Raw genomic sequence first — 22,912 nt, 5'->3', positions numbered from 1 at the left:
CTCTCTCTCTCTCTCTCTCTCTCTCTCTCTCTCTCTCTCTCTCTCTCACACACACACACACACCTCTCCCTGTCTTAAAATCTCATTTTACAAGTATGTGTTATCATGCTCTGCCTACATTTGAAATTGATTTCTAAAAAGTATCGTACAACTCTAGAAAACTACAATTAGCAGTAATAGCTTAGTAAGAAGATAGTCATAGTCATTATCAGTGATTTGATTAATTGCAATGAAATCATAATGTCATCTATAATGGTTACATTGACAATAATATATGGCATGTGTAAATGATCAGATGACCTGGACTGAAGTCTCACTCTTCTTCCAAACAAGGGGAGATTATGGACAAATCTGGTTTGATGTTTGTTTGTTTGCTTGCTTGTTTGTTTTAGGCTTGCACAGTAGTTTTGCTAAAACAATGTACATGTCACCAAAAAATACATACACATGCAGAAGTAAGGTCTGCCACTGCTGGACTCATTCCTTGGCTATTTTGCTATGCTGAGCCATAAGTTCCTTTACAGCATCCCCTGGCTGTGAGAGTATTTAGAAATCTCTTTACATACAGTTCAGGTTTTCCTTCCTACCTCTGTGTAGAGGCATAGAGGTTACCCCAGGCTGTCATAAGAAGGTACCTGGATTGTAAAAAAAAAAGCAGACATTTATTTCTAAGTTCTGGGACCTGGATACTGATGGTTGTGTTTGGTGACAACTCTCTCACTATCTTGTAGAAGGCTGCTATATATAGTATCCTTACATTCCAGGAAATGTGACAGAGAAAAATGGAGGGAAGGAGAAAGAAACAGGGAGGGAAAGGGAAGGGGAGAAATGGACAGAAAATGTAGGATGATGAGGGAAGGAACAGGGAGAGGAGGGGAGAGAGAGAGTCAGGGAGGAAGGGAACCAACAAACGTGAAAAGAAGTGAGCACACAAGCACATGTCTGCTAAGCACTAGTCCCATGTGTTCATGGCCTCATCGAAAGCCTAAGAACCTGGAAAGGCTTCATCTCCAGGAGGCATCCCACTGACAGATCAGGTGCTAACAGGTCAGTTCACGGGAGTGCATAGCCCAGCCCTCTACAGCACAGCTCTGCCTCAAAGGTACCTGAGATTTGACAGCTGTACCAGACATTGTTCAGTCCAAGAAGAAAAGATGATTAAAGGGTAAGAATGGGTTCCATAAAGGAACAAAATCCTTACCATGCTAACTTACAAGTTTAGAGTCGAGAGTGCAGTTTTGAAGTCTGATGGTTTTCAGCATGTCCAACCAATAATCCACCAGGAACCCAGAATCACCAGGATTCCCCAACATGAAGTCATAAAACTGCAGACTTACCAAAAGTGCTCCTGAGATTGCTTTTGAACTTTACTTTTATAATTTAATAGTGAAGTTCCTCAACATAGTTGAAAAGGTGATGTCACAATGTCAGAAGTTGGGTGCACACATATTGTCAATTTATTAGTGAGCTGTGCTACCATGGGCATTTAACAAGTACAACTCTTATCTTAAAATGGACATAGCAACACCTAACACCTTTTGCTAAGGCATCTAACATGTTTCTGCAAAGCACTTTGTATGCAATAAGCATGAAAATGATAGTATAGCCACTGCTATTCTCATTGTCATATCCTATAATTATATTTTACTGCAATGAGAGATTGTTACCATATTTTTATATTTTACTTATGCTCTAGAGTTTAGGGAAAGTCAGAAATCTTGATGCTGTTAAAATAGAATAAAAATTTTCAACTGAATTATGAGAACACAAAGCATTGACTTATCGTTCAATTAAAAAAAAGAACAATTCATATTTTCTCTGAAATCCAAAGATGTAGTAAAATGGACCTTTCTAGGTGCATAGCAACATAAATACTTAAGTAATTTTTATTGGAAAAAAACAAAACAAGAAAAGAGGCTGGAGAGAAGGCTCCGTAGGCAAAGTGCTTGCCACAAAAGCATGAGTTTGGATTTCCCAGCACCCTTGTAAAGTCCAAGAATGGTCCTGTGAGCTGTAACCCCCCTAGCTTGCAGGGCTGAGTAGAAGCCAGAGCATCCTTAATGCTCATTGGCCAACCAGTCAGCCAATCAGTGAGTGGCCCTTGCTCAGGTGATAAGGTGGAGTGTGACAGTGCAAAGCACCAGATGTCAACCTCTGGTCCCTAAATGCATACGCACATACATGCACAGACACGTATACATACACACCAACATGTACACAGAAATACTGTCTTCCTATAAACTTTCTTTTCAAAGAAAGAACATACTGTTTACGCCATCCCCTGCTCAAATTCCATCCCTCTTAGAAGAGCATTGTCACTGTTCCTGAGATCCTTGAGCCATGCAGGACTCCTGCCCGCTCTGCTCAGTTACTGCTCTTTACCACTAGGCCATTCACACTCCTGTATTTTCTTTGTCCTTAAATCTTAATGTGCAGGACTCTGAACAACTGACAGTTCTTCAGAGAAAACACACACACACACACACACACACACCAGACTTACCTACACTAAACCCACTCCCTTGCCTCACCTATTTTGGGATGTTTCACATATCATGAAATTAAAATAATGTTTACTCTTTATTGCCCATCGCAATAGAACATTAGCCCAGGAAGCCCGTTCATCTGTCATGTTATATACTGCATGTTTGCCTGCATCGACAAAAGTGCCTGCCAAGACTGTGTAGTTGATAAACGTTTGCTCAAGGCGTGAACTTCTAACATAATGATACTGCTTCCTGTTCCTAGCTAAGCACTCAAGTCAGTTCTGTGCATTATCTCACTGGCTTTTAAACATGCGCTGAACTCAGGTACAGTTGTTGCTCCAGTTTCACCAACAAGGAACTTGAAACTCACAAAACTGAGAAAACATGATCACTGCCATACTACCCAACCATCTAGGGCTTGGACTGGCAGCCGGAGTGAAGCCTAGGCTGACCTATTTCACTCTTTCTCAGTTTCCTAAATGAAATGAAATGCCTGGTTGTGGAGGTAGCCCAGGACTGGACCACAATCCCAACCTCTACAGGCAACTACAACACACAGTGGCATGGTCCAAAGACACAAAACCAGGGGGTATAATCAAAAGTTAAACTTCCATTGTTAATGCCAGAGCCACAAGGAAAGCAAAGATTTAATAACTGGTGTCTGTTACAGAGTCAGGCATGTTTTCAGTAGAAAGTCACCAAAGAATAGCTCTTAATAATTCAGAAATAAGAATGAATTATGTCTTTCCTTCCTTAGGTTAAACAGTCTTTGGAGAGAGATATTCAAAAAAAAAAAAACTCTAGGGATTTCTTCTCTTCTAAATTATATAATTGCAGCTCCCTAAATATTTATATGGATATGTAGAAATAAAATTAGTTAAATGACTTAGGCTTTTGGCTTGTCTAGTAAGAAGGAGACCAACACTGAAGGAACCAAGTAGTCACACAGCTGTTCAGTCAGAATGGACATTACTTGGCTTTTTCATATCCTCATGTGAGCTTTAGTCCCCACCCCCTTACTCTACCTCACCCCTGTTCTAAAGATCAAACCCTGGTCTTTGCACATTCTTAACAGCCCCACTACAACCCCATTCTCTTTGATAAAAAAGAACTACAATTACTACTCAAATTAGGGCTATTGCTGCTGGACCCAGTAGAACATAAATTCTTAATTGGATGTATAAATATGACCAAGTCTCATTATTAAAGAAAAGAAAATAGAGCCAGAGGCTATGTTAATATTAGAAAGCACAGTTTTAATAATTTTTGCTTGTTATTTAGGGAAAACTTAGGAATAAACTAAGTATAGAAACTTCTTAGTGTGTACCTGATATATTTGGAAGAATATGCCTCTTTAAGACTATGCTATAGTGACTTACTCATGTATATTTGGGTCTTCAACAGTAGAATGGTTATATAAGTCCACTATAAGGTGACAAGGTATTCAATTTTTTTTCCAATAGGAAATACAAACAAAAGAAATGAAGAGAACACTGAGCACCAAGAAATGGAAACTTGGGACCCATTTCCTCCCTCCTCGGACAGGATACTGTCGTATAGTGTGGGTTTTCTTTGCTCCCTTTTCCTTGTGTCTTGTCAAAAAATATCCAAGTCTCATAACGATTAGAATACACTCTGTCTCTCCAGTCAGTACTTTTCTAAATATGTTCATTTATCCATGAAATGCTTAACTTTTAATATTTATGTATTGTTAGATCCTAATAAAGGTATCAAAGCATAGCATTCAGACATTTACACACTTAATTTTGTTTTGGTATTTTGAGGGCCTTCTATGCTGACTTAGTCTACCTCTTGCATGCAATCCCTTCTTATGAGTACACCACACTGAATGTCATTGCTTGGCCTTTTGCTCTAGGAAAAGGACAGTGAACATACATAAATGGCCACATGTTTCTCTTGTGTATATGTAAATGTTTCTTTACCTTATGTAATTCTTAGGTCACTGGAAATGTCAAATTTAAGATTACCACACACTATTAGATGAGTCTCACTGTGGTTGTGTAAACAGAGAACATGTAGGGACAGTCTTCACGATTGTCCAGTGCACATCTTGGCTACCACCTTGGCATGTCGTGAACAGGAGCAGGCTACAGTCACAAAGCTAAGAAGTGTAACAAGCCAATTCTGCTCTCTCTAAGCCTCCCAGTGCCTCATCAACCCTGAGGGTGGAAGAGAACACAGTGCTAACAACTGAAAACTATGGATTTGTTTTTGTTCTTGGAACAGTGGCCTTTTGTTGTGAGCTATGAATAGCTGGGTTCTGAGTGGACCCTTATTAATAAGTCAGCCTCGGGACTAGGATATATTATACAGCTATGTTTTTACAAAGATGCTTTTTCAAGGACATAAGAGTCAAATGCTTCCTCTTGAGTTCTAATCACAAGTTCTAGTTTTCAAACTTTACTTCATACACTTTAGTAATAATATTCTAAACTTGAAATAACTCCAAGAATCTTTTCCAATATGTATTGATATTTTTGAAGGCAGAATTGGAAAGGAATTGAAAAAACCCAAACCCACATAAATATAATAATAGCAATAGTTATAATTATGCTGTATGCAAGCTATCACAGAGATGAGTGTGTATATTATAGTTCCAAGGCCTTTTAAAAAATGGCACTAAGGGGGCTGGGTTGGTAGCTTGATTGGTAAAAGGCTTGCCTTGGAAGCATGACCTAAGTTTAATCCGAAGAACCCATATAAAAATAACATCACAGGTGTGGCAGTCACAGTTCCAGCTGTGGTCCCAGTACGAGGGAGGCAAAGGCAAGCAGATTCTGCGCTACCAGTCAGCAAGCCTGGCTTACTTGGTGAGTTCCAGGCCCATGAGAGTCTGTCTAAAAAAACAAAAAACAAACAAACAAAAAACAAAACTGGACAGCAACTGAGGAGGACCAGCAGCAAAAGTTGTCATCTAACAGACACATATGTATGACACACACACACACCTCAGAGAGAGAGAGAGAGAGAACTATAAAGAAAACAAACAAATTTGACTTGTATTTTCTTTTTTTTTAATTCCTATCATCATTATGGACTGCACTTACAAAATATGGCTTATATGTCTCCCATGTACAAACTGGACTTGGAGAGACAAAACCAGCCAAGAGTTGCTCTTATTTTTATTTCAAAATGCTCCAGTTTGCACAACTAACCAAGAAAATCCACTGGTGATGAACTTGTTCTGACCTAGCTTCTCTTTCTCACCCATCAGCACAGATAAAAGCAAATCTAAACATCTAAAGCCACTAACTTTGATTCCTAAAGAAAAGCTCTAACTGGCTCACTTTGTTACCTACTTAATAATTCCATCCCAGACCCACCCAATTGTACTAATATTTTACTTTATAAGTAAAAATACCTATTAACTTTGTATGTGTCTATAAGTCACAGATAGACAGACACACAGACATGCACACGAAGTTGGACTGGGGAGTTCTGTTTAGTTTCTTCAGAAACAGGACTGTATTAGACAAGGGTCTCTTGGCAACACAGTCAAGATGTCTCACCTTCCTTAGTGGCTCAATGGACCAGCAAGGTACTGGAGTCATCATATCCCCATCCCCTCAAACTCCTAGCTTCTTAAACCTCAGCCCTTCTAAACTCTAGTTCCTTTAAAACTAGAACTAGTGCGGTCTTCTACTGTGTTGTGTTGTTTAATGCTGACGCTCAATGTTAGAAACAGGCCATCGCTGCTGAAGAGCCAGGGACACACTTATCCCAGAAATCAAGGGCTGATCCCTGGTCTCTGCAGTCCACAGTGCCAGGCTGTGCTGTAACTGCTACAGATTGCCTCTCTTTGGTACCCTGGTTCAGTCTGTAACTCATAGGATTCTTCATAGGTAGAACGCATCCCACTGCCCTCTCAGCTTTGGAAATATCACTGACATTGCTAAATTTTCTTTCAAAGTCAGATCCTGATGAGCTGCCTCGTCAAATTTTATAGCTGATACTGTTTTTATTGGTTAGAACTGCCTTTCTATTAGCTTTTCAGGAATTAGAGGGAACTGTGACAACTGGAGCTGCAGGATTCTGCACAGTAAGGTACTTCTGGCTGTATATCTGTTGGGTAGAATGCTCTGCCAGGGAGTAAGAGGTCTACAGAGTCCCCACCTGCATCAAGGGAGATTGCCACAATCTGGCTCTGTGAAGGTCACCACCAAAAACAGTCAGACAAGGCACTCAACCCTATCACCAGTAAAAATTTGAACATTGTTTGGGGATGGTGTCTCTTTTAGAGAATATGTGTGTGTGTGTGTGTGTGTGTGTGTGTGTGCATGTGTGTGCATATGTGTGTGCCTGTGCATGTGTATGTACGGTTAGCTGAATTTACAGACATTTTTAAAAATATTCAAGTTTATGCCCTTTGAGAAAATGTGGAGATAGCATATCATTTTTTTTCTGACAATAATGTCTTTAATACATGCTCTAAATCTCCTGTGAAAAATTAAAAACAACAGTTCTGTAATCCATGGCTTAAAGAAAAACCAGGAAAATCACCTCCCTGTGGTTCACACAGTCAGGGGCAGAAGTCATAAACCCCTTCCCCATGGGCACCTCTAAAATAATGATTGTGAAAACAGAACCACTTTTTCCCAAGTTACTCTGCAAATGGATTTTTTAAGTGAAGATACTGAGATAGGAATATGATTTTATGCAGTAAGTCACAACAAGAAACAAATTACTTTTGCTTTTATGCAACTAGCTTCATGCTAGTCATGACACTGGCCTTGGAGAACTAAACTCATTCTTGTGTTCTATGGTAATGGTGGGGTGTCTCTCTTTCTCTCTCCCCCTCTACCCACCCCTCTTTCTCTCTCTCTCCTCCCCCTCTCCTCCTCCTCTCCCTCTCCATTTCTCTCTCCCTTTCCGTCTCCCTCTCCCTCTGTATGTGTGATTGTGTGGGTATGATTGTGTGTGAATTTCCATATGAAATACTGTCCTCTGTGTGTGTTATTGTATAAGCATTTCCATATGAATGAATATTGGCGTGTGTGTGTGTGTGTGTGTGTGTGTGTGTGTGTGTGTGTGTTGGCAAATGTGTGGAAATCAGAGGACAATCTTGGTGCCAGTCCTTGTGTTTTACCTTGTCCCCACAGAACACACTAGGCTGGGTGGCCCAGGAGCTTCCAGGGATCCCCCTGTCTTTCATCTCTCTGTGGGAATGCCAGGAATGCAGATATGTGCTAATGTTCCAGCTTTGTATGGTTTCTGGGGATCTGAACTTTAAGTCCTCATGCTTGCACAGCAAGCACTGTAACTAACAAGATGTGTCCCCACGGTTCTAAGGAGCACCAGTTAACAAAGCCTGGAAGACCCACCCTCCCCGCTTGTCTTTAAACTGGGCATGCTGTACCTTTGTTCCTGTACAGGAGAATATCTTTGAAAAAGGCACCTAGGGTCAGCAAGATGCTCATGCCACCAAACCTGATGGGCATGAGGTTCCCATCAAGGGCCCACATGGTGACAGAAAGAACTGACTCCCATAAGCCGACTCTGCTCACCCTCCACACACGCTGTGGGAGTCATGCACAGCCCCACACTACATAAGTAAGCAGGGAGTCTAGAACTAACCTATTTGAGTCTCCTTTCTAGTACACAAACTGTGTGATTCATGTATTTGTCCTTACTACTATGATAAATTGAAAATAAGTTACTTGAGGTAGCAGATGGCCCAGAGTGACCTGAGTTCACTTCCTGGGACCCAAATAGAAGTGGAAGGAGATAACTGACTGCTGGAGGTATTCTCCCTCTCTCTCTCTCTCTCTCTCTCTCTCTCTCTCTCTCTCTCTCTCACACACACACACACACACACACACACACACAAGTAGTATATAGCCCATGCAGAAACATCATGTGAACACACACAAATTAATATATATTTTTTTAATTTTAAAAATACCTCACACTCAAGTATTACTGCTAGTAACAGCAGGCCCTTCTACTTCCCCCACCTTTGCTCTCTAGCCGACCCACACTCAGTGACGTACATAAATACTCATGAAATTCCCCCTAATTCCCCTGTAATTACTGCCATCCAGACTTATAGTTAAATGAAACTGCAGCTCAGCACACCTAGTACACCTAGCACACCCAGCACACCCAACGGCACACCCAGCACACCCAATAGCACACCCAGCACACCCAGCAGCACTCCCAGAAGCACTCCCAGAAGCACACCCAGCATTGTCTCATTAGGGACGGAGCTGACATAGGATGGAAGCTGGCGCAAACTTCAAGGCCAAAGCTGCCAGGCAAAGTCTTTAAATGAGGGCCCTGAACGATTTTATCTCTAATCTAAATATAATATAGCATGTGAGAATTAATATATCTAAATATAATATAAAATGGGGAAAATAATGTCATGAAAAGCTTAGACTTAATAATTGAATAAGCAGAATTCAGAACTGCACAAAATCATGGTCTTTGCGAAACTGCTTCTAGAAGAACTGGGCTGCTTGCCACACCTAAATACTTCAAAACTATAACTGTTAAAAGCACATACCAATGTAAGCAGTTCATAGAAGTGTTTGGCTGACTGACCAGTTTCAAGAATTAGACGGTGACTGTACGTTTGTCCTCTGCAATGCTCCACCACACTTTTTCATGGCACAAATGACAAAATATGACAATAACAAAACTGAGTGCTGAGAAATAAAGGCTTCCAGGGTCTCCTCCACACAGAAGGCAAAGGACACAGTTATGTTGACTGCAATTCCCCTGCCTCAGATCTTGGGGGTAAACACCTAATTCCCACAACAGACCACTCACTCATCATTCCACATTCTCCACACTGACACTGACACGGTAGCAAGACTACGGCTCTGACTACACTGTATCCTTGCCTCCTGTGCTATGATGAAGAACAGTCAACCACCCAGACTGCTCAGGCAGAGAGAGCCAGGGCATCACTTCCCCATTGCCAAGTTAGTATACTTTATTTTATTAACTAGCTAGAGTCCATCAACTCACCAGAGGCAAAGGTACTTGATTGTCTGGAACTAATTAATTTTAATTAGACTAGACTGATTTCTAAGACCATCTCAGGTTTTATAAGAATTTAAAATTCTGGGATGGCAAGATAATTTAGTTGTCAATGTCCTTGCTTAGTTTGAACCCCATATAAGTTGTGGTGGCATGTTCTTATAATCTCAGGATCTTGGGAGGTGGAGAGAGCCAGCTCCTTGGAGCTCACTAGCTGACTGGTCTAGCCTACTAGAAACGTCAAGGCGAGAGGGAACCTCTCTTCCCTGCAAGGAGAATGGCTTCTGAGGAAGGAAACCTTAAGTATTTGTCTTCTGTCCTTCATATCCATCTTTATCCATACCAGCAAGTGCATATTCATTCATTCATTCATTCATTCTCTCTCTCATATATATAGGTTTTGTCAGTTATTATTCTACCAGTTCAACATAATACCATTTCATCTGACAATTTACAATCACCATAAGTCAGTAGAAAAATAGATATCTTGATTTGAACAAGATTTCACCTTGACCTGGCAACTTGCTGATTGACACACTATTGATGTTATATTGTTACCTTAACTTTTACTAGATCCAATGTGTCATGCAGCTACAAGAAACTTAACTAAACAATTAAACATTAGCTGACGCGTCTTCAGTGTACCAGTCACTGCAATGAGAAACTGCCATGTTCCATCTAGCTATCATAAGCCACTCTCAATAGACAGGCACTAACTTCATGCCCATGAGCAGCAGCGGACGTAACAGACACGGAAGCTCTGTAACTTGCCTAATACTGTCAAGTGGCAGCTTTGGGTTGAGTTGGAAAACCTAGTTCAGCTTGTGCTAGCATAAACACAATGAAACTAGTGGCCTGGTTCATGAAACAGCCTTTTATAAACCAGGCCCCTTACTCTTACAACGGTACTGGAGGATGCTTGTAGGTCAACTCCTGCTGAAGCCAGATGTGGGAAACAAGCTATATAAAGTCCATAGCACATCCCTAAAACACTATATGCTCTCAGCATGCAGGGACTTATTGAAGCCAGAAGTCACAGGCCAACGTTTCAACACCATCAGGGACTTACAATGCTGTCTTGTAGAGAACTGTAATTGATTTTCTACAGCCTACTACCTTTTTTAGCCTACAAGGTTTCCTTAGCAATCTTATCTATGTTTGTGGTTTAAGCTGTCCCAAATCTTCACGCCCGCCCAAATTTAGAGTAGTTAACTGTGTGCCTGACAGTTCCCTGTAGAATATTCCAACTTCAAATTAAACCCAACATTAAATCCAGGTCATTATGTTTCCCCCTTTCTTCAACTCTCTCTTCTCTGGATTTCCTATTTCAGAGCTACCTGGACACATCAGGGTCTGTAACCTCCCACTTACTGATCCAGTCCATCAGCTTCACCTTGCCAAAGTGTGTCTGTCAATGTCTGCTGCTACTTCTGCAGTTCAAACAGTTCCTGCCTCACACAGGGACTCTTTAAGAATGTTCTCTATCGAAAATACACAAGGAGCTAAAGGGATCTGCAACCCTATAGGTGCAACAACATTATGAACTAACCAGTACCCCGGAGCTCTTGACTCTAGCTGCATATGTATCAAAAGATGGCCTAGTTGGCCATCACTGGAAAGAGAGGCCCATTGGACTTGCAAACTTTATATGCCCCAGTACAGGGGAACACCAGGGCCAAAAAGTGGGAATGGGTGGGTAGGGGAGTTGGAGGGAGGGTATGGGGGACTTTTGGGATAGCATTGGAAATGTAATTGAGGAAAATACGTAATAAAAAAAATTTAAAAAAAAAAAAAGAATGTTCTCTGTCGGCTCCAACTTCAGAGTTGGCTGTAGGCCACACTCTGTAGTGTAGTGACCACCTCATGTGAAAAATGAGATCTTGTTTGCATTGAACCTTGCTATGATTCCCATCTGCCACCAAAGAAAGGTCACACTGCTCATGCCAGCATTTGACCTTCAATAGCCTTTGTCTTTCCCAGCCCATTTAGCACACATTCCTTGTATCCAATTAATCTGAGATTCTCAAGGCCCAGGTAATTATTCAACTAAATTGCACAATTACCCTGGCTATTTTAAATAATACAAACCAACAATTGATCATTTAGAGCACATATAACATAATTGCAAACTTAATTATGTCATTTAGAACATTTTACTGTGATCAAATACTTTAATAACTGTTTCCTACTTATTAGCTTTCTGGGGGCTGGGAGGTGGCATGCATAGGTGTGTGTGGAGGGCAGAGGACAGCTCAAAGGAATTGGTTTTCTCCTAAAGTGTGTTCTGGTGACTAAAGTTGGGTCATCAGGCTTGGTGGCAGACACCTGCTGAATCATCTGGTCAGTCCAGGAGGAAATGTTTTTTTAAAAGAACTGCTGTTCTTCTAAATTAAAAGGGAAACAGAGGTTGTTAAAGTTCCACCATTGTCTTGCTTTTAAATCAAGAAGTGAGTTAGCCAGGCATGGAGGCACACACGTTTAGTCCTAGCATTCAGGAGGCAGAGGCAGCAGATAAGTTTGAAGCCAGCCTGGTCTACACAGAGAGTTCCAGGCCAGCTAGGGCAACACAGTGAAACTTTGTCTAGGTGGAAAAAAACAAGGAAGTTGTTGACTTCCATTCTATTTCATCACAGTGGCCACCACTGTCACCAGAATTCTTCCTAGGCTGTAGGATGCTCTATGAGTCATCATCTAACCAGGGAAACAGGCACCAATCTGTCTTATTCTGAGTACTTTAAGGGAGAAAATGGAGAAGCCTGAAACTGTGGTTACTGCAAGCAGCCTTTGAATGGCCAAGTGAAGTAAAGAGAGGAAACGTCCACACAGTAGATGGACCCATAAGTTAGACAGGCATGCTCCAGAGATGGTGTCTGATACAGTGCAGAGATATCTTGAGTTGAAAACACCTAGTTCTCAGAGTACAGCAGTGGAATGACCTACTACAAGAGCAGTTTCCCTGAGTACCAATTACCACAGGTATGTGTGAGAAGTCCTGAAGGCAAGGAAAGGACCACTTAAAAGGATTAAGGAATAGAGGGCCATGCTACATATTCTGGAAAGGCAGAAAAATGCCCTGGATCTTTCCAGACTTTCTGTCAGCCATGCATCTAATTAGCCTAGCATTCTTAACCTTGGCTGCAGAGTGAAACCCTCTAGGGATTTTGGAAAATACACACCAGAGTCTGATGTCACTGATCTAGATGCAGCCTGGGTATGGGTAACTATAAAAGCCCTTTTAGGAGTCTGCTGGTGGAGAACCATGACATTAACTGAACTCTGCAGAAGACAGGGTGGCAGGTCCCAGGAAGCAGAGCCTTGGGAATCGGAGCCCTTCAGAGACATCAGATCCAGAAGCAGGAGAAGGCACAAAGAGATGGGTTGAAACAAGAAAAAGTATGAGAAGCAAATAAGCAAATCTGGACACATAGAGAGAGGTCATATCTCTGTCTTCCAGGCTCAGTCTTCCTCCATTAAATATAGTGTGCTGTGTATTCTTTCCAGAATCCTCAGTCAGGTGCAGCTCTGCACTTCCTACCTGTCCTGGGTCTTCCTGCAGTCTTCCCCTCTGGAAGCCTGGAGCTCCTCTTGTTATCTGTGTCATCTTTGCCAAACTAACTGGCTAGCCTATAGTACATAGCTAGTCTATTAAGTACATACATAAGTATCTAATACGTAGAAAGCAATGGGTAATATTTTCTTCCCTCTAATATTACATGCCAGAACTGACCTTAAATATGAGAATTTTGGGACAAAGTGATTGAGTAGATTTTCATATATCCCTTAGAGTGGAACTAAATTTAACTAGAATAACATAAGTGGTAGCCAAATACTGCGTAACAATGACTTATAAATTTATAATGACTTACTGAGATTTATTTTCGGTCACAACCTACTCATCACTCTACAAGTGTTCATCAAGGTAAACATGCTCTTATGCTATCTTTAGAACTCCAGCAAACCATCCTTACATAAACAGGGTTAGAAAAATACTTGCAGTAAATTCCAAAGTCTTATGATTTCAAATAAAAAAAGACTCTTTTTTAGTGCAAACATTAAGAACCATCATATTTACCTGGCAAAGTTACCTTACAAAGAAGGACAAAATCCAAGGCCAAGTCAGAAACTATTTATTCTTTGTATGTTAGGCTGTTGGAATTTTTCCTTGAAACACTGTGTACAATTGTGGGACTGTTTAATTACTGAGTGGTTCAAAAGTAGATAGTTTTTGAAAACGATTTTTTTTCCTGTGAAATTGTCTTCATTATGAAACTATCTAAACAATCTGTGAAAACAGTGGACTAGTGAGACAGATCGGTCATCATGAGATACTCGTCTTCCAAGCATGAGAACCTGTGTTTAATCCCCAGAACCCAGGTAAACAACCAGGCACATGCTTGTATTCCAGGAGTGGGGAGACAGACAGACAGACAGATTCCTAGGCTCTCTATCCTACTGGACTAATTGGCAAATCCCAGACCAGAGGCAGATCCTGTTTTAAGAAAAATAAGGAGAGCCAGGCATGGTGACTGCCTCCTTTAATCCCACTACCCTGGAGTGAAAGACAGGTAGATTTATATGAGTTTGAGACCAGACTGGTTTACTACATAAAGGCTTCCAAGCTAGCCAGAGCTACACAGAGAGATCTTACCCCAAACCCCACAGCAACCCCCAAAAGTAAAGAGAAAAATAAAGGAAAAGAAAACCAAGGTGAAAAGTACCTAATATAGTCTCCACATGTATGTACACATACATGCACACCACACATACATTGCACAATTTTTTTATGAAGACATAGTTGTAACTATATTAGGATATTTTCAATTTTTGTTATTTGTCTTTTGTTTTTCGAGACAGGGTTTCTCTGTATAGCCCTGGCTGTCCTGGAACTCACTCTGTAGACCAGGCTGGTCTCGAACTCAGAAATCCTCCTGCCTCTGCCTCCCGAGTGCTGGGATTAAAGGTGTGTGCCACCATCATGGCTTATTTTCAAATTTTTAACATAGTATTAACTCCAGAAACTCTCAAAAGGAACCAAACAACAACAAGATGCACAAAAATCCACCAGGAGCTTAGATTTATGACTCCTTATAAAGTGTAAAATCCCTAGAAAGATAGCCCCTAGGCTTTATCATGTACTGATATTTTCCCCAGCAAGAAGTTGACTGTTCACCTTTACACATTTCAACGCCCATGGCTCAACAGCCACCTGACCAGGCCTTCAAAGCTGACGCCAAGAGAACAGCTCTCTGTCTCTGAGTGCAAGTGTGGGCTCAATCATTTCGTAACTATTAGAATTCTTAAATTAGTAACATGTTTTGTGTATCTGTGTATGATGTGTGTGACTGTATGTTTGCGACTGCAGATACACTCATGCTAGGCATGTGTGTGAAGTCAGAGGACTGCCTCAGGTGGCCATCCTCACCGTCTGCCTTGTTTGAGACAGGGTCTGTCTGTTGATTCCATGCTGAGTGTGACAGCCTAATTTGGCCTGTGAACTCATCCCTCCTTCTACCTCTGACAGTGCTGGAATTTCAGACATACCACCACATCCAGATTACCTGTGGAGTCTTGCATCCCTCAAGAGTCAAATTAATATTTTAATGGACAGAATTTAAAAGCAAAATGGAGGAATAGCCAACTTCAAATTGATGGAATCCTCAAAGCTCTCTTGAGAGCAACTATGAAACCCCAGAAGCCCCCTTCTTGATTACATCACTAAGCAGGAAAAGGGAGATGTTTTTGGTACATAAAACCAGGGAATTAATGTGAACTGTAGATTTCTAAGTAGTTACTAATATTGCTTAGAAAGAAAGGCTACAAGTGTAAGCTCATTGAATTGACAAACACAGCAGTGAATTAATTATGATTTTGTTATAGAAGATATGTCTCTAAGGCCTGGGGAGATAGCTCAGTGGCAGAGTGCTTACCTAGCATGCACAGGACCCTGAGCTTAGTCACCAGTACTAGAACATAAATAAACAAACAACAAAATGTAAAAAGAACATATCTATTTCATATAGCTAGAAGGTGTCTTTTCTAGATATAAGGAGGGCCTATTTGAAAGTGTACATATATTTTATACTGTTTTCAACTATGTTGTTGGATGATTAATTTACTCTGTTTGGGAATTCCACTCATTGTTGACACCTAACTGGACATGTCCTTTGAAATAAAATACTGATTCAAAAGATACTTTGAGCAGTGAGGCCCACTCCCACATCCAGAGTGCAGAGAACACACACACTCATCAAGGGCAATGCACTAGGCATGGCTTATACAAGACTGAGGGGTACTCTCGAGAATCCCGAATTTTAAGTCCCCTTTCTGAGTGATTCGGATTACTTGTGCCACAGGGCCTCAAAATCTGGGAACCATCCATACACAGCCTGGCTTTTAGTGACAGCACACAGTCAAAGATGTGAGCAAGAAAAAAAAACAGGACACAACCTCATGAAGAAAACCAAACAAGAAAAACTCTTCACAGTGGCTTAGGGGAAAGTGTGATTCTCACTGAAACTTTACATTAGAAAACATTCTCTTCACCTTACAATGAGTAAGCACCACTGTTTGCCAAGCCTTCCCACTGTTGCTGCCTGCAAAATTTCATATGGCAAAGCAGATCTGAAGAGTATCACAGACACAGCACACAGCTGTTCAGTGAGATCAGCTTAGTAGTTTATGGACAGGTCTGTTGCACTTTTCTACAGCTTAAGTGGTAAGTGTAGCTCACTTCCCATTTTAGAGCCAGGTACTTTTCGATCTGCTTTATACAGATGCTAATGGTAAAAGACTATACTACAGAAAAGGTAGGCAGCTGTCTATTTTATTTTAACTAAAAGGATAACATAAGAAACTTCAGGTAAAAGGTCATCAAGGCACATAAAACTTCAAAAACTAAGCTAATTCAGAGAAAATGTTATATGAAAATCTCTTCCACATAAAATCATGGATTAGAGAACTATGGTATGTTACATCACACTTTTATTGAATTAACAGTTATTTTCTTTTTCCTCCCCTTCTTTCTTTTTTCTTTTCCTGGCAGTTCTGGGGATCAAAACTCATATTCACAAGGGCTCTGTCACTACATGTCCAGCCTCTGGCATTTTTTATATGGCACAGTCCCTAGCTCTAGATTATTAGTAGGTATCGGAGACTATACAAAGGCTGGAGAAAGACAATTGTTATCCACTAAAACCATCCTTCATTAGTGCCACAGACAGGTGAGCCCTTGAGCTTCAGGGAATAAGAGTTCACTACGTTGATACTTGGAAATATTCGTTGTCAGAGTCCCTTAATAAACAACCTCATACCTATATGTTTTTTGGGGAATGGGGATTATTATAGCCTCCTGTGTGTTTCTCTTAGATAATCCAGCTAAGCCCGTGTCTTGCTTCCTTTCTTTTATTTCTGTTTGAAGGAGGAGGAAGAGGAGCAGCAGAAAGCTCCACCCCAGTGTAGCCCCACCCAAAGCATAACACTCTTAAGAAGCTATACAAAGGAAAGTTCAATTGCTGAGGAACAGCCAATAGTAAGCTTTCTCTTACCTGATATGGCCAATCAACTCAATAAGCTTGTGGCTGAAGAAGTAAGCGGTCAATTCTGACACATGACTCAGGACTGAACAGACCCCAAAGAGGGTTGTAGTTCCATTTAGGTCTTCCAGATGCCAGTAGAGAAAGGTGAACACGAAGCCGTATCCAAAACCCATGAACCAGGCCACAAACAGAACCGAGCCATACTGCACACTGCATAGCAACTTGATCAAGTCCCAGAAGTTGAAGGCCTGTGAGTGAGTCGCGGCAGTTGGAGTCTCTTCAGAGGACTCTGTGGAGTTGTCCCTTTCCACCTGTGGGATCTCCACCTCTTTCCCTTTACCATCACTATTGTTGAAGTGGTTGTAGCGGAACCGGAACTGAGTGGCAACGATCAGGGCCATGGTCATGAGAACTCCAAAGACGATGAAGACAATCTGGTAGTTCCGGTACTCGGGGGGCTTACACCCCTTCCCATCAATGAGCACATCTATATGAGTATAGTCAATTCCAATACCCACAGACAGCATGGCCAGGCCCCAGCCCAGGGAGCCCCACATGCGCTGTAGCCCATAGCGGTCTCGGTGTTTTCCCAGGTACTGGAGGGTTACTGTGTCTACAATCGTGACAGAAGAGGCACTGAAAAATTCTCCTATTATGACAACCACCAAGATAATCAAGAATATCGCCTCAACTTCCTGTTGGTCATACACAAGGGTGACTTGATCAGATGGTAAAGATTTGGTGGTGGTGACCACAGCAATGGTTGTCTCCCTGGTGACATTTCCTGTGGGGGGCAGAGTCACTGTGCTTGTGTTCAAAATCAAGCCTGTAACAGGGTAGGTAATTGCCTCTGTCTGGGGCCTCAGTGTGGGTTCACTGGTCAAGGTCAATGCTGTTGACAAGAGATCTATGTCTGAGATATTGGGCTCTGTTTCAGACAATTGCACGTCCCTTTTCTCGAGCAATTTTGGTGGTGTGGTAAAGAAAGCAACAGTGGAGGAGTTCATTGGCAGAATAGTTACTGGGTGACTTACATTGGTGGGGTGAGCTGTTGGGGGGATCTTTGGTAGACATCTCAAGGTAGCAGGTTTGACAAATCCAATGCCCAGGTTGAACAAAACCCAACACAGAAGCGAAAAGAGGAGGACAATTTTGCCCTTTTTGAAACGATCTGCAACTACACCCCAGAAGGGGGCACTGCAGAATTCAATGAAGTATCGAATGCCCACCAATAGTCCACTCTGGCTAGGTGACATTCCCAGCTGTTTATAATATACAGGTAGGAGAGGGTAAAGAGAGCCATAGGCAGAGTAAAAGAAAAAATAAAACACCTTGGAGATGAGAAGGTCATTGTTGATTTTCACACAATGTTTCTCTATCCAGTCTATTTCCTCCTCAGGAATGGCTGACGTCTCTGTGGAGGAGGGGGTTTCGTTAGAAGGTGGTTCTGGTTCCCTGCAGATGCCATTGAAGGGATCAGCAAGCACGTATTTTCTCTTCTGCTCCTCTTCGTCATCAGTTAGGATAGCAACTTTATCATCAGCAGCCATGGCTTACCACCACCATTAGGGTCCGTGACCTTCAAAATTCTGAATGGTGATCTGTAAAATGAAGCGTAAGAGACACTTAGCAATGACAATCAGAACCTCAGTCTGCAGAGACATGAGGAGTTTCAAGCTGCAGATCAAATCACAACTGGGGAGAGAGTTCTTATCACAGCCATAGGGTCCTGACCAAGAAAAACAGCCTTAAAAAATTAAACACAAGGATGGAAAAATAGCTCAGTGGTTAAAATCTCTTTCTGTCCTTATAGAGCCCAAGTTCAGTTTTCAGCACCCACATCCTGTGACTCACAAATGTTCCAACTTGAACTCCAACTCTAGGGCTCTAATGACCTCTTCTGGTCTCCGCAGACAAAGGCACATACACATGTTTACATATATATAATACATACATACATACACACACTGGAAGGACACATATATAAATAAAAATAAAATAAAGTCTCTTTTGAAAATGAAATACTCTTCTGACCACTGATTGGAGGTGGGGTCAAGACCTACAGGTGAGAACCACTGCTCTAACCAGCCACTTAGGGGCTGAGTTTAAGTGACTAGAACCAAAACCAGGTACTATCTTTTGAGGGTTGCCATATAGCTCCACGGTAGAGCATTTGACTCCTGAATTGGTTTGGTCTCTAGCAAGACACATATGTAGAAATAGATGTGGATTCAGTCTCCTAGTTGAGAGTACACAAAAGAAAAAGAAAACATTTACTGAGCTCTTACTACACCTAGCAATACTTAAAGTCTTTTACATGTATTAGTTCACATTAATCACAACATGCCTACTATTCTGTCCACATTACAAATAAGAAAAATGAGGCCTCGCAAGGTGGCAGGGCCTGGATTTGAACCCTGCTTTATAGCTTCAGTACACATAATCTGATGCAGTACTCAGCTTATACAGTGTGCAGTTTATGGGCTACGTGTATTCTTGAATAGCTTTGAATATAATTGAACACATTTATAAAAAACAAGAGTCATGCTGCAGTATCAAAAGATTGGATATTTCTATCACCAAAATGTCAAAGATTAGCAATACATCAATAGTATAAATTTATAGAAACCATGCCACATGGTTCCATAACTTTCTCTTACTTTTATTATAGAAATGACTAAAGAGTCAAAAGATTGTATTTGCATTAAACTTTGTCCTCTCCAGTTCCAGTAAAAATATTCGGATGCTAAGAGGCTTGCCTATTACAATCCTTTCACTTTCTCCAGCAGAGAGAAACATCAATTCCACTTGCCACCCCAGGCCATGATCTTAACTTCTTTTTCCCAATATGAACTGACACTCAAACAATGCAGAATCATGCATGTAAATTTCTACAAGGCTCCTAGACAAACAATAGAAACTTTTTTTTTTTGAGCCAGCATCTCACTATGTAGAACTTGCTCTGCAGACCAGGCTGGACCTCTGGATTAAATGCATGTACCATCATGTACACCTGGAAACACAATTTAATAAGACCTGTGTAGTTAGCTGATTTATGTTCTAGCCCCCAAAATGATGTAGCACATAGCCACTAGTTTCTAACTTCAGGATATTTAGGTTCAAAAATGGTTTATAAATTGAGGTAAAATTCATATGAGTCATTTTTAAATAAATAAGCCACTGGCACTTTATTAATTTCTCCCCTTTGATTAATTTTCAATTTTTAAAATATGCCATTTCCCTCACAAAATGTCTGATCATAATCTTTCCTTCTTGCCTTTCTTCAGAGTGAAATGAGATGCTCAGGTTACTTAATGGCCTTAAACTGGATTCCAGGAATACCACCAACCATGTGACCTCTTGACTAAGTCAAGCAACCAGAACATTATTGCTTTGTCAGTGATATATAAGCAGCCATCAATTGGCATTGAATCTCTGATTTTCTTGCTGTTCTTAATCAGTTGGATCCCGCCACACTTCCTGATAACTGCATTTAACTCTGAACCATGCCTTTTCCAGCACAGTTCCCTTTGCTTTAAGAAACACTTCCAAAATAGTTGGTCTTCAGAACTATGCCCAGCTAGGCATCTGGGATTGTTTATTAAGCTATACCAAGTCCCATTGGTGAGTATGGAGCTTCCTAGCATTAAGACAATGCATACATTTGCCTGTCCTGCGGGCTTCACAAGCCTGAGCAAAAGAACTCATTTCTCAGCCTCATTTCCCCATTTTCCCATTTTTTTCCCTTTTGTGGAGCTGGGGTAGAATCTGGGTCCTTAAGTATGTTCAGCAAGCACTCTACCACCAGGCTACATGCCCAGCCCGAAACCTTTTTTATCTTAGTAAAAAAACACATTGTTTTCCCCCAGGACTAAAAGCTCTTACTGCTGGGTTATGACAGACTTTCTACAATGTACTGTTTTTATTTTTCTGTGGTTATTAAAATCTTCTCTTCAACTTAGCAGTTCAACTGGCAACTCTGCCAGCCAAAGGACATTAGAACATGAGTCAAACACCAATAGATCTCACCAGGTCCTGAGAGGAAATGTAGATAACCCAGGGAGAGCCTGGGATGAGATGGGATGAAGTACAGAGAAAACAAACACATTATGTGTCCCCATGGTAACCAATCACACACTGACAGCAAAAGGATAGCTCTACTAGGGAGCAAGAAGGCACAGACAGCAAGGCAGCTCCACAACTCTGTCAGCCCTGAGAGTGACTCCCAAGCCAATCTTTCCTCTGAATTCCAGTGGCTTTTATTATAGTTCTCTAAGTTTCCCCACTAGTTCCCAAGCATCAACAGACAAGGTATCAACAAATGCAAGTAACTAAGGAAGTGCTCTATAACTATAGAGCATTCCCTTCTGTCTGTATGGAAGACACACTTGGAAAGGTCAATCTAAAAATATAAGCAATAAAGTACTTTAGTTTAAATTCAGGACATTAGTTTTTATTGGTTTGGTTTGGTTTTTGAGACATGGTCTCACAGTATAACCCTGGGAGACCTAGAACTCACTGTGTAGACCAGGCTAGCCTCAAACTCATAGATCTGCCTGACTCTATCTTCAAAGTGATGGGGTTGAAGACATGCAGCACTAGGCTGGCCCAGGACATTCAGTTTTAGACAATATTTTCATGTCCTATTTGGATTTTGAGGAAACAGAACTCAACCATGGAACGCCACTGCTGTAACAAAGATGAAGCAAGGTAGAAATGAAGTCACTTCTGCCACCTCAGGACCAAGGGAAAGAAACATGCCAGAAATAATGCCTGCATTTTAATAAAATTAAGATTTATTAGAGCCAATGTACCTTTGTTGAATTGGATTATATCCGTTACAAATGCAGACCAGACAAACATTCAGACTGTTAGCAATACCTGAGGTTTAGTGTGCTCAGAGTGAGGGGCAACTCTGTTATTCAGAGACTGAGACTCAAAGATGTTTGCATCTCCCTGCCAAGTGCTCAAGTTGAAGCCATAGGCACCACAGTGATGTCTCTAGACAAAGATCCTGAGAAAAAGACCTTTGAGATAGGATTAGATCCCTAGCAAACAACAAAACAGGTTCCTCTTTCCCCCAAAGCACCTGCTGAGTAAAGGCCCTTACAAATGCAGTGAGAGCCAGCTGACTTCAAGGCAGGAAGCCATCCTCACTGGACACTGTGACCTGGGAGTTCCCTGTCTCCAGAACCATGAGAAATTAACCTCAGTGCCAGTACACACATGAAACTTTGTTACAGCAGCTTGTGAATCCTGGGACACTGGTCAGCCAGCATAGACCCATGCAGCACATCTGTTCTTACTGCTTCCTTAGACATTGTACACAGAAATCTCTGAGCTTCTCTAGGACAGGTCTACAACTACTTCTAACTGGGTTAGCATGACCTTTTGTTTATTTTGTAGAAAGCCAAGCATTTTCTTACCCAGTAGATTCTAATCAACAACAAGGTCCTAAAAGGCCTCCTACCAGTACCTACACTGAGTCATTCCTACAGCAGGGGTTTCTGAATTATTATGTGAGACTGTGAAATCATCCTTACTAAAATAGATAGTTTTTTCATTTGGTATTTATATTAACATGGCTTAAATGTATATTGTCCACAAATATATGCTACGAGGATGGAAAGTGGTAGAAAGACTCGGAGAGGACATCAGCTTCAGATCCGAGACATTATTTGGCCTAATTGGCCTAATTGCAAGGTCAGACTCATGAACATGATGAGCAAGTGTGTCTTGGTGTAGCAGTGGCACAGCTATCAAAGAAGAGAGTAAAGAATCCCTGGTTAGGGCTGGTGAGATGGCTCAGTGGGTAAGAGCACCCGACTGCTCTTCCAAAGGTCCGGAGTTCAAATCCCAGCAACCACATGGTGGCTCACAACCATC

At 41.3% G+C, this 22,912-nt stretch overlaps 1 protein-coding gene across 3 annotated transcripts in view; it reads right to left on the bottom strand.

The window, feature by feature from the left end:
- Positions 1-22,912, bottom strand: part of Mfsd6 (major facilitator superfamily domain containing 6) — a 63,649-nt gene that overhangs the window by 27,378 nt on the left and 13,359 nt on the right. For all 3 annotated transcript variants that reach the window (XM_021168054.2, XM_029478509.1, XM_021168064.2), the window contains exon 2: positions 17,036-18,627. In XM_021168054.2, the coding sequence (XP_021023713.1) occupies positions 17,036-18,576 (1,541 nt within the window). In that variant the 5' untranslated portion in view covers positions 18,577-18,627. The remainder of the gene's footprint in view (positions 1-17,035; positions 18,628-22,912) is intronic.

The sequence above is a fragment of the Mus caroli genome, chromosome 1 (assembly GCF_900094665.2).
Source record: "Mus caroli chromosome 1, CAROLI_EIJ_v1.1, whole genome shotgun sequence".
Lineage (NCBI taxonomy): Eukaryota > Metazoa > Chordata > Mammalia > Rodentia > Muridae > Mus > Mus caroli.
This window is presented reverse-complemented; position numbering and strand designations above follow the sequence as displayed.